The sequence below is a fragment of the Cariama cristata genome, unplaced genomic scaffold, assembly GCF_000690535.1.
Source record: "Cariama cristata isolate BGI_N322 unplaced genomic scaffold, ASM69053v1 scaffold40879, whole genome shotgun sequence".
Classification (NCBI taxonomy): domain Eukaryota; kingdom Metazoa; phylum Chordata; class Aves; order Cariamiformes; family Cariamidae; genus Cariama; species Cariama cristata.
Window position 1 is genome coordinate 1 of NW_009638200.1, and position 13,175 is coordinate 13,175.

General features: G+C 42.1%; 1 protein-coding gene across 1 annotated transcript; it reads left to right on the plus strand.

The window, feature by feature from the left end:
- Nucleotides 1-4,948: 4,948 nt before the first annotated feature.
- On the plus strand, nt 4,949-12,792 carry VEZF1 (vascular endothelial zinc finger 1; the record flags this gene model as incomplete). Its single annotated transcript, XM_009708615.1, has 6 exons — nt 4,949-5,646; nt 6,378-6,441; nt 7,458-7,641; nt 9,114-9,341; nt 11,645-11,689; nt 12,051-12,792. Coding segments are annotated over 6 exons (1,647 nt in total), but the record flags the coding sequence as incomplete, so codon positions are not given.
- Nucleotides 12,793-13,175: the final 383 nt, after the last annotated feature.

Here is a 13,175-nt window from a genome sequence, read left to right on the forward strand (position 1 = left end):
AAACCCCGATGGAACAAACACCGTGTCTGGGAGAATAAATTAATCCCTCTTTAAACAGCCTGACTCAGGGGCCGGGTGACGAGGGAGCTTGTTTTCTTTTAAAATAGGACGCGAGCGGGCCGGATTTCTGTAAAAACTGGCGAAATGCTAACGGTAACAGGGAGGAATAGGGACGGTGGAGCGTGCAACCCCTCCCTTTGCCAACTGAGTCACAATTTTCCCCCCTTCTGTCTGCGAAAGACTGACTTAAAACCACCGCTGTTTATGTAATTCCAAAGAAAATCCCGTGTACCAAAAAAAAAATATTAAATAAAAACCCCATTCTCCCTGGCTTTTGTGAGCCGAGCCCTTTCATGCCAGATTGTTTTCTGATGCCTCCTGCTCTTTTGGAGCTTGAAAACATAAAATGTGTAATTGCAGCAGCAGCAGCAGCGGAAAAGGAAAAAAAAAAAAAAAAAGCCCCACACATCACCTTTCTCAAGGTAAAATAATCCTCTTTGCACGTTCCCAGCGGCGGTCACTCGCTTACTCACTGTCCTCCTCGGAATTAAACCCGAACTCAACCCGTGACACGAGTTTGAGAACCTGAGTTGAATGAATAAATCCACCGAGAGCGAGCACCATTCCTTTAGAGAGGAAAAATTATTCCCTTTCAAGTACCGAGGGATGAGTCACTCGCTCGGGTGCTCTGCCTCCGAAAACACGCCGGGAATGTTCCGGGGTGCCGGTACCAGGAGCTGGGTGCTGGGTTTTCCGCCTTTTCGTGATGAATGTGGTGATGCCATCGAGTTTGGCTGAGGTCTTGTGAATTATTTCTCACTCTAGTGGGCAGTTGTGATTCGCACATAGGAAACTTCACGCTAAGAAGTTAATCTCCTTAGTTTAGGGCCATCTCCCTCCGAGTTGGGGCAGGTTTATTGCCTTTCTGCCTCCCGGGCTCACAGCTGAGCGTTTTCGAGGGGAAATTATTCGTAGGCTGGCAATATGGTATTGCAGCAACCTCTGTAAGAAATGCCAAGTAATACTTTCAAGTACGTGTCCAGCTTCTTGCTGCTCGTCTTTATTTTTTTGAAGGGTACTGTATTTTGAAATAGCGATGTCGCACTTTGATTTAGGAGTAGGCTTTGCTGCTTTTAATTAAGGAGTCAGCAGTTCACTTTCCTAACGTACTTAGCTATGTGCGACTTGGAAGCATCTTCATAAAACTGTGACGTGGAAATTTTCCTGACTTCCCCCCCCCCCAATAATAAAGCTTTAAGACCTCATAATAAATGCTGAATATTGTTTCTTGAGTCATTTTGTTAAAACCAACGATTTAGGGGGTGAGCATCCTAATGCACCCAGCAGAAAGCACTGTTAAGATACTCCCGATGTGACTTCACTTTTTCTTCTTCCCAGTCTCGCCAGCCGCGGGTCAGCCAAGATCCAACTGATTAGTTAAAACTAGTAACAAAAAGTGAATTTAAAAGCCCCTCCCGGCCCCCCTCCCCGGTATCAGTTAAATAACAAATGCAAGTGACTGAGTATACGCGTTCATTCTTTGCGGGGGGAGTTTTACCGAGTGTGTGTTTCAGCTGTGACAGGATTTTTAGGGGACAGTTTAATACGTGGTGTGTAAAGTTGTAATTTTTAGCAAAATGTTTTTAGAGGAGGTTTCAATGTCTTAATTTTACTCTTGCTAGCAATGGGATATGTGACTGTAAATTGCTCTTTCCAAATAAAGTTGTTTGATTGTGTTTAGGTGGCATTTTGATGAATTGTATCTCTTTTTAAAGAAACAATTGTGATACTAAATGAGCAGTTCTTGTTTGGAGCTTATTAATCCCTGAAATGCATATTTTGAAAACCACTTTTAGTATCTGCTCGGAAAGTGAAAGTTGTGTCTGTTAATGTGAGGAGGAATCATCCATCAAACAGTGCGTTCAAGATACAACTCATGCTAATTTGTTGCTCTCACATTAAGGTTGGAGCGCAAAAATATTTTAGCCTCTGGCATTGGAAGTTCACAATGCCACATCCTACCACTGCGGGTCACGAATTACAGGTTTTTTGTGTTTACTGCCCCCCAGGAAAGAAAAAATTAGTGATAGAGCGAGGGTATTTTGCACAAGAGCCTATCCTAGGCAATCAAAATATTGCAAAAAGTGTTGGCTTGACATTAATGCTAGGTCAAGTAAAACCGAGGTCTGTGACTGAACAAAAATGACTTGCGAGAGGCGTGCAGCAGGTGCTGTCTTCCCTTCTCGAACAGCGAGTTAAAAAAAAAAAAAAATACTGCCTGATCCTTTTTTAAAAGGCTTTAATGCAGGCAGGCCTTGGAAACTGAGGAATACTGCTTGTTGCAAAGAGGGGTTGCTAGAAAGACAGCGCTGCTAATAACACGGGCTATCTGGGAACCAAGATAAGCAGACTTACATAAGCAGCGGCTTCATAGCCTGTAGCCTGATGAATATACATTGTTTTATGTCCATCCTCTCTGGTCGGGTTCGTAGGAATAAGTGCATCATTACCTTGAAGTGCTGACGATTCTTTGAGGCTTAAAGATACCCATAAACTGCATGAGTTTGAATGTTGTCCAAAGGATTTGGGCGCTCTATTATCCGATCTGCTAGCTCTGCCTTTGAAACTGTATCTCTGGAGCTATCCTTAGGTGCTCTTAAGTGTCTTCTGATGCAGTTTGACAACATTGTTAAAGCTTATTCAAAGTTGGCTGTAAAACATTTGAGAATTTTTTTTTAAATTAAAATTGTATTTAAGTACCCAACTTGCTTAATACTGTGCTTTCAATGTGTATTGTGCATACTCTATTCTTTTTATGCAATGTAGATGTCTCAATGGCTTTTTAAAAACACGGAAAATAAATGGTTGAAAATCCACAGTTGTCACTGAAGTCAGGCAGAAGTTTAACGGAGACGCTGGAGCTTGTGTCGTGCCCTGATTTAGCAGCGTAGCCTCCAGGAGAGTTCTGCGTTCGACTCTTCAGCAATCGCTTCTGCAAACCAGCCCTTTAGGCTGTTGAAGTAGCTGCTGTGGCCAGGCGAGGTGTGGTAATGTTCAGCCTACCTGTTGCATCCCAAGCTTCGGCACAGATGGGATGTAAAATGCAGATAAAAACGGACAGGCTGGCCTGGCTCCTAACGATTCCTGCAAGTTTTGTCTCCTGTTGCCGTACCGAATCCAGGCTTTCTTCCGTGAACCTTTTATCCTGTCAGATAGGATTGCAGTGTTAGGGAGTACGTATTGATACCCACATGGGATAGTGTTTGTATCCACCGGTGGCTTTTATCCAAAGATCACTGGCATCGCGCTCCTGAAAAATGAGCGGCTGAAGCGATGCAGGTGTTGTTCGGTGGCAGGAGGAGGTGGGAGTCCCCCTGCAGCCGAGGGAGAGTTGCACCGAGGTGGCTGTAGTCGCTGCTGCGATCGGGAGAGGCAAAGCGGCCGGAGCTTGGATGCAACTAAGAAAAAGTCCTAAAGTGAGCTTCTAGAAATACTGACTTCTCCAAAGGATGAGATGAAATGGATTCACGTAGGAAGAGTGTTAGCCTGAGCGCGCTTCGTAACGCTGTCCATCCTCAACTGATGTAAAAGTAGACAGGTTGGGGGTCTCGAGCCAGCACGGTGTTTTATTCAGCTCTCACAGCCCTGAGTCGTGTTATTTTGTGAAGGAAGCCGTAGGGAAGAAGTCCTGGAAGGCTGCGGTACTGATCTAATGGAAATGCAAGTTTCCCCAAACTCAGCTTCAGACCTGGCACACTGCGCTAATAACGAGACTGATTTAAAACTGGTCTGATGAGACTGAGGCACATCTTGAATACAGATGCGCTTAAACTGGCTTAAGGTGCTAGAGTGATTTATTTTAATGCTCCATTAGGCTGAATTGGTCTGTGTGGTTTCTAAACCACTTCAAAATTGTATCTGCTAGGGTTTTGTCCCAGTCTGACTGGATGAGTTTTAATAACAGTGCTTTCTGCCTTAGGATAAACAGCACCTAATACAAGCAGGGTGTCGAACAGCCCGTAGCGGCGCAGGCTGCAGCTCAGCTGAGCGGTGCTTGCCGCGGCACCCTCGTGGGGGGGGGGCCCCCTCGTCTCTTCCCTTTAGCTTCTCCCACTGATTCTGTCCTTCAGAGTCAGTTGGTACTGGCTGTTTTGAAACAACTTTCCGGTCTTTTCTTTTTTTTTTTCAACCCCCCGCCCCCGTGTTCTGCAGCATCTCTAGATGTCTACTAGTGCTTATCGATTAGCTTCTCTTCCTATCACAAAGTAGCTGCTGATGAAGAGAAAAAGAACATGTTGCTATTCTTATTAGTTTCCAGACGCAAAGAGCACAGTGGTCAGCGTATAAATGCATCGGGAACCTGCTAAATATAGAAATGTGGCTTTAGACAGCTCTCGATTCAAGTTGCTTTGGTTTCAGTGCTAACACACTGGTATGATCACGTTGTTTAAATAAGACGCCTTATCGCATCCTGGCTCTCTGTGGCTGCACTTTAATTCTCAGTGTGCACTAAGCTTGGCTTAAAGGTGGGGCATTATTTTGCAACTCCCATCAGTACATTCATATGCTCCAAAGTTAGTCCCGAGGTGGCATCTGATATGATCATTAGCAAAACAAGTTATCTGTTACGTAAAGATCAAACGCTGCATTAGTAAAGATCTGACAAGCACCTAGGTGTTTTCCTTAAGAAGTGTTGCCCTCCGGAAACTTAATAATTATTTGATTGTTATGATGTGTGCCATCCTACACTTACCACAGAATCTGCACAGTGAATGCATTTAAAGTGCAAGCGGTTTATCCTGTCCAAAACCAAAATTATGTAATCTTTTCCAGTTGTTACTTCAATGGCTTTTGGTCTAGAATGTGCTTTCCTGTAGTTTGTAAATGTTCTCACCATGTCAGAGTGAGCACCCATCAATAGAATTTAAGTGTGAATGTTTGGTTTTAGGCACACGAAGCCTCACATCACCAACAGCAGGCAGCACAGAACAGTTTGTTGCCTCTCCTGAGCTCTGCTGTTGAGCCACCCGATCAGAAGCCGATTCTGCCCTTACCAATAACGCAGAAACCTCAGCCTGCACCAGAAACATTAAAGGATGCTATTGTTGGGATTAAAAAGGAAAAACCTAAAACCTCCTTTGTGTGCACTTACTGCAGCAAAGCTTTCAGGGACAGCTACCATTTGAGGCGTCACGAGTCCTGCCACACAGGGATAAAGTTAGTGTCACGGCCAAAGAAAACTCCCACCACAATGGTGCCCCTTATCTCGACCATCGCTGGTGACAACAGCCGAAGTTCATTGGTTTCGACTATCGCAGGCATCCTGTCCACAGTCACTACGTCTTCCTCTGCCACCAACCCCAGCAGTAGTGCCGGCGCAACGGCTATGGCAGTGACTCAGACGGTGAAGAAGCCCAGCAAGCCCGTTAAGAAGAACCACGCTTGTGAGATGTGCGGAAAGGCCTTCAGGGATGTCTACCACCTCAACCGGCACAAGCTGTCCCACTCAGATGAAAAACCCTTTGAATGTCCAATTTGCAATCAGCGCTTCAAGAGAAAGGATCGCATGACCTACCACGTGAGGTCTCACGAAGGTGGCATCACGAAACCATACACCTGTGGTGTTTGTGGAAAAGGCTTCTCGAGGTACCATGTAGAAAATCCCAGGCGAGCTCAAGTATTGGCTTTTCATAACCAAGAAGGGTTAAGCTATCGTAGCAAGGGGCTAGGAGAACCAGACATCTTAGAAGATTGGTGAGGGGATAAAGAGCCTTGTTTACCTCTGGGGCGTGGGTCTCGATCTGAGCCAGATTGGCGGTGGCCAAAAGCGGTCGCTCTTTTATGAGAGTGTTTTGAAACGATTTCGTGACCTCATCCCGGTCCCGCAGGACACGTGTCTGTGTCACTGGTGGTGACCACGGAGCCCCTTTACCAGCCTTTGCAAAGGTCAGGGACCGCATGGGGCACGGCAGGCAAACCGTCTCCTTGTCTCGTAGCAAGGTTGAGGCGTACTGACAGAGCATTGTGGGGGAGCTTGCATTGCTGCTGGCTGTATTTATATCTGTGCTTGCAACAGAGAAAACTTCAACCTTTAGAGCTGTTGATCTGTCACCTTTACACAAGGTACGACCAAACGTACCATTTTCAGGTGTGTAAGAAGAACGTGGTTAAGTTTTAAACTGGGTCTCAGTGTAACTATGTGTTACTCTAGCCGAAAGCCACCGCGTAGGTAAGGGGAACGTATTTATTCTTGCCGCGCAGAGGGATGTGGGCTGCAAGGGGTCATCAGTGCAGTGTTCAGCACCGCTAGCCGAGGTGTCCTTACTATGTATTTGTAACAGTATGCATTTTCTTTTCTGTTCCTCTCTTTTTTGCAGGCCTGATCATTTAAGCTGTCACGTTAAACATGTTCACTCAACAGAGAGACCCTTCAAATGCCAAGTAAGGGCTAAAATGATTCATTAAGAACAATACCTTACTGTATCGTTAGAATCTCAGGTGCATAATCTTTCCAGTACTGTATTTGCTCCTGGACTTCTCTTTGAAAAGCAAGCTCAGGCATAAAGTCACATCCGCCTTACACACCAGCAGCGCTGTAGTTCTGATGTAAGTGTAGAGGCAGTTTAAAAGGGTGCTGTGGCTACTTTTTTAGGAAGATAGAGGCTTTTTGCTTTGTTGGAGAACAACATAGGTGCTCTGTTTTACAGTATGCTTACCTTAGTAGTAGGATTGTAACAGCGTCCTCAGCTCAGGGCCGATTACCGGAGTAATGTGTGCAATGTGTTTCTCAGCATGTTTAAATTAAATGTGTTTCTCAGTATATCCGTTTAAAACGAATTGGAATAGTTGATTCTGGATCCGTTATTTTGCTGGAAGGCAAAAGCAAGTTGTTGTAAGTTCATGACTGAGTGTAAGAGAAATAACTTGACTGCCCTTGAACAATTAACTGTTTTGCTTGGAATATCTATGCTTGTTCCAACCTGTGTTTTAGTGACTCATCATATTAAATAAGAGTCTTGTGTAAAAAGAATAGCGTTGGAAAAAGGTTTTGTTTCCTTGTTCTGATTTGGATGGGAACAGAAGTAATTGAGCAATTTAAGATATCAAGTTCATATTTGTACAGTAAAATTGTATCAAAACCCAACTTTGCCTGTTCTAGGCTTTTTTTAATAAGCTACCTCTTGCTTTGGTATGTAAGGAACCCACTATTTTAAGAAAGTTATAGTAGTATAGAGTATGATTTTTGGCCTAGTTGTCTCAGAAGTCAGCTTCCGTTTTCAGTCTCTGTTTAGTAGTTTGATTTTGGTTTCTCTATAGATACAGGTAAAACTTAAGGTTGTCACTATACTTAGGAGACTGTTTGCACCTACAAGGTAAAATAGGCTTACAGTGGGCATGTAGTTCATACTGTAGTGATGCTGTCTGCACTTCAAGTGTAACTGTTGTCCTTCATATAGACGTGCACTGCTGCCTTTGCCACCAAAGACAGACTGCGGACACACATGGTGCGCCATGAAGGAAAGGTATCGTGTAATATCTGTGGTAAACTTCTGAGTGCAGCATATATCACCAGCCACTTAAAGACACACGGGCAGAGCCAAAGTATCAACTGTAATACCTGTAAACAAGGCATCAATAAAAGTAGGTGAACGTTTTAAAAACATTTCTAATGACAATGTGTTTGCAAAGGAAATTGCCTTTGATTACGTTAAAATGCAAGAACATGCCCATCAGTCTGGGTATTCACACCTATTAAAAATAGATATTTGATAACAGAATCTTCTTCAGCTCAAGAATTTGCATATGTGGAATTGGTTTGCTGCTAGACTGTGCTCTTATCCCTTAGGAATGCCCTGCAGTTTGTGAGAATAACCCACCTCTTGAAGAAAAGAGTTCCCAAGCTTTCTCATCTTCTAAGTACAGTGCTACATCCTGAACTGTCCAGGCCTAAAAGTCCAACAGATAATTCTGGAGATTTTAGAGTATTTAAGAACTGCTAAGGTCTGCCAAGTTTCAGGTTTGAAGCCTGACCTAAAACTCATCAAAATTAGGAAAAAGATTTCTCTGCTTTCTCTGAGCTTTGACCCTGGGGCTCAATGATTCCTCCCTCTGGCAATAGCTGACAAGAAAAACGTTTAAATCCAGCCCTGATATGTTTTGGGCATTAATGGCATTTGACTGGTGGTGTGCAGGAGTCCAAATGAGATGTTTATAATAGTTCCTTCTAGTCTTAAGCTCTGTGGAAGTGCTGAAGCCTGAACCTGGGAGTGCCTAGTAAGCAAATGAAGACTTCACTTTCAAATTTTCCCTATTAAAATACTTGTAACTTAAGTTAACTCACGTGGTTAGTGATAGAAAACGGGTTTTCAGAGGAGTCAAGAGGGAGAAGTCAGGAATGTCTTTGGAAACTTTGTCCTTAAAGCCTTTTAAACAGTATTGATTTACCACATCTTTTCAGTTCCTGTTACTCCTGGATAATTTGAAGGTACCGGGAATGTCTAAAATGCCTGATTGTTGAGAGTAATACGAAATTTGAATGTGAAGTATTTTTCAAGGTATAGGATTACAGCTCTGGCTTCCCAAGCCAGTTCAGTGGTGCTAAGCCAGTTCACATGAGGCATTTACAGCAGTTGTTAGAGGTGGAAATGATGAGCTGTAATGTGGCCAGAGAGTACTAACATGCTGTTCTATGATGTAGAGGTAAACTGAAGATCTTAAGTCATACTTGCAATAAAAAGTAAATAGGCTTTTTTTTTTTTTTAACTGGAGCTGAGGTTTAGGAAAAGTGGAATGAGCTAACCAGCTTGAATTTTAGAGACTCATTGTAGTCTTTTTTTTCATTCTTCCTAAAGTACCAACGAAATAATCAGAAAGGAAGTTCATTTTTGGCAGTGAAAGCAGATGTCCCTGACTTACATTTTGGTTTTTTGGCTTTTGGAAAAGTAGTTTTATAAAGCACAGAATTAATTATATGGTTTTATACACCTCTGTGATTTTTGCTCTTGGAATCCTGTGAGATTCCACATGCTTTTTATGGAAGAAGCCTTTGTGTTCTCAGCAGAAAACAGAGTAACTTTTCAAGGTGAATTTGTGTTCTTACTTAATTGGCATAGCATGCATGAGTGAAGAGACCAGCAATCAGAAGCAGCAACAGCAGCAGCAGCAGCAACAGCAGCAGCAACAACAACAACAGCAGCAGCAGCAGCAACAACAACAACAGCAACAACAACAACAACAGCAGCAGCAACAGCAGCAGCAGCAGCAACACGTAACAAGTTGGCCTGGAAAGCAGGTAGAGACCCTCAGATTATGGGAAGAGGCCGTCAAGGCAAGGAAGAAAGGTAAAACAAAACAATACTTATGGTCTTGGTTTTATAAGATACTGGAGTTTACAGTTACATAGGGAGTTTAAGAGGTCAGAAAAGGATGTCTTACATGAAAATTTCATTCTTGATGTTAGAAGTAATAGCTAAAAACTAGCAGGAGGATAACATGACCAAAATGACACTGTTGTAAATGAACTCCTTATTGCTTGCTTCCCTTTGGTCTCTGTGCTTGCATGTGTATGTAGCAGTCATCAATTATAAGGGGATGTTTGTGTCTGCTCCAAGGGAAAAATGTGTTTTTCTGACTTGCATGTGGCTTTTAGCTGTGTTTATGCATATTTACTGGTTGTTAACTCGTGTGCATATATATATATATATATGTATATATACACACATGTACAACACCCTCTGTCGTTGCATCATCAGTTTGCATGTGGGTGCTTTCTGTGTCCCTTTCATCTTTTCTCTCCCAGTTATTCCATTTGCTTTATCATCACATAACTGTCTTTGCGTAAAGTTTTCTAGAACTCATAGAACTTACTCTTTTGTCTCTTTGTCGTCTTTTTCATTACAAAATTAACTCATAAGTTTTCGTTACTGCTAGCTCACAGCTTACATATATCTATGCTACTGTAATTGAATAGCTTCCTCTTGTTGGTCAGTGTGTCAGTTTTGTAAAGAATAGATTGCTTCAATTTAGTGTCATTAGGAGTATAGAAGTTTAAAGTCTCCTGTTACTGCTAGCTTATTCTTTTCATAACAGTTTGATTTTTAATGCCTATCATGTGACTCTCGTGGATTACATGTTTTAGAAGAAATTCTTAGTGACAACTTACTGTTTTTCACTAGCTGTTTTTAGTAATCAATGTTTTTGACTCACCTTATTTTTTTCTTTTCTCCTAAACTTCCTTTCAGTTTCTTCAGTCTTTTTTTCTTTTCTAGGTCTTGTTTGTGTATTAGGCTGCTAGCTCCTTTTGCCTTGATTGTTATTCCAGTTGAATTGAATTCTGTGATCAGACAGTATAGAAACAGCTTATTTGTGTTAAAATGTAGTGATAACAGAAAATTAAATATTGTCAGGCCGCTAAATAGATAAAGCAAATGGGTGTCAGATTTAGAAAATCTCTCAGAATTTTTTTTTCTGCTTGTTCCTTCCCATGTCTTGTTCCCTCTTCCCTTTCTTTCTTACTGAGATGATTGAATATGCTTTAACAGAAACAGTGGGTTTGGACAGAACAGTGGGCGAGGGAGGTGGGTGGGTAGAAGTGTTGTCAGATTGATGGTATTAGCTTACTTAACTGGGGAAGGGGCATGGGGTGGGCTGTGTCTTTGCATATTACAGAGCTTGGAAGGTGAAGCTAGACCAGTCAGTGCCATGCCTATGTGCTACTCTTTCCATGCTGGTTCTCCTGTGCTAGTGCCACCTGTTGTGTTGGCTTTACAACACTATATGGGATTTTTTTATTCTAATACGATTTATTTTCACAATTTTTTTTTTTTTTTTTTTTTTTTTCCTTCCTTTCCCTTCCCCCTCATCCCCTCTCCTTTCCTAAATTTGTGTATGGACTTTGAAGAACCAACAGTAACCCTTGAATGGGGCTAATGTTGCTTTCAAAGTTAACTCTATCTTGGTACATTTGTATTGCCCAAGTGGCAAGAGTGGACTCTTTGCTCCTGGCTTACCTCCTGAAACGTGGGTGTAGACTGAGCTTGGTGTCCTACCCTACAAATGTGGAATAAGACACGACTTAGAAGTGCCGTAACGTTGATCTAGAATATATTTTTGTCGGTTTCTCTAGCAGTCATCCCTTCCCTTTACCCTCGTCCACTGACCCGCTTCTGGTTTTGGAGCCTTCTAGTATGGGTAGCCGGCAGGTGGTGCTGATGGATGCCTTGTGATCCCTCCTAGGGATCCCTCCTAGGGATCCCTCCACCATCCGCACCGCCGCTGCCCGCTCCCCTGGTGCCCAGCCCTGCTAGAGCCCACCGGCAGCAGGGCCGGGCACTAGCCTCCTGGGTCTCCCTTGTTCGGCACTAAATTCCTGCTTACTGCAAAACAAAGGGGAAAAAAAAAAAACCCACCCCAAAAACCCCACAAAACAAAACAACTTGGTGTGGAGCTGTAGCTTACATGAAAGCTGAGGAGATAATGGGGGTTGAAAGATGTACTGAGTGGGTAGCCTTGAAAATTGCTAAGTAGAAGTACTGTGATCAGTGGAACAATTTAGTAGCAATAATTAAGACTGAAATAAGCAGGTAAATATTGAAACGAGCTTTGCTTATCAGTCCCTAATAATGACTTTTTAAAACCTTCACAGAATGTCAGTTCACCTTTGAGAAGGCTATAGAGTACGTACCATTCGGTATGTACACTCTCTCCTCTATTTATAATGTTCCTCTTGGGAGGATTTATTTGATTGTAAGATACTGTTTTTGTGAACATCGAAACCCTCTTTATAAGACAACCTCGCTTGACTTCTCAGGAAAAAAATACTGAATTGAAATGAACTGCATGAGAGTTTGTATTTCTTGTAGGCTATAGAATGTTAACAGTTTTAACTTACTAATAATTCCTAAAGAAAATTATTCCAGAATTTGTACCTGTTCTTGTTTGGTTTTGGTTTTTGTTGGGTTTTTTTGTTTTGTTTTGTTTTGTTTTTTTAAACCTTGTCCATGGTTTTTTATGTGTTAAAAACTTTTTGTCTTTTTATGTCTCATTTTTAGAAGCTGCTAACTTGTGCCAAACCTCCACTGCTGCTACTACGCCTGTGACTCTTACTACTCCATTCAATATAACGTCCTCTGTGGCTTCTGGGACTATCACAAACCCAGTCACAGTGGCAGCTGCAATGAGCATGAGAAGTCCAGTAAATGTATCAAGTGCAGTTAATATATCCAGTCCGATGAACCTAGGGCATCCTGTAACTATAACAAGTCCATTATCCATGACATCTCCATTAACGCTCACCACACCAGTCAATTTACCTACCCCAGTAACCGCTCCAGTGAATATAGCGCATCCAGTCACTATAACATCTCCCATGAACCTGCCCACACCAATGACGTTAGCTGGTCCGTTAAATATAGCCATGAGACCGGTAGAGAGCATGCCTTTCCTGCCCCAGGCCTTGCCCACGTCTCCTCCCTGGTAAAGAATTTCTAAACAGTATTAAAAAGGATTAAAATGGAATCCTTACCAGCAGTTCTTTTTTGGGTTTTGTTTGGTTGGGTTTTTTTTTTTGTTGGGTTTTTTGTTTTGTTTTTTGTTTTATTTTAGTTAATAATAAATTCAGACTAAGACACTGGGGCAACATGCACCATCAGAGACCACAGTAGCATCTTCCCCTGTTGATTTGGCTCGTATGGTTCAAACTTGAGTTTCACTGGAGCACTTCATTTCAAGTAAGTTTTACCCTTTAGCTGACTGATGCTGAATTAGAGCAGATACTTACTTGCCAGAGTTAAAAAAAAAAAAAAAAAGTCATTAAAAAACAGTTTTATGTTTTATCCCCCAGATTATAACTTAGAAAATTATTTTAATCTAAACACTAGCAAAGACCCCTCTGTATCTTTAACAGGGTGGATGGCTAGTTTTAACTCGCCAGTCGTTAAGTCCACCGTTTCCGAGCTAGTGTAGAATCTTTGTCTGTGTTGATGTATTTTTTTAATGAGTAAATGCATTATAATGTTGTCATTTAAAAAAAAAATGCATTTTGGAGAAAATATGCATTTTACCTTTGGGAATATGGTAATTTCAGGCAGCATTCCCTATGGGAAAGGTGATACCAGCTCTGATATGCAAAGCATATGATAACTTATCATTCTAACTTCAACATATAATAGGGATTG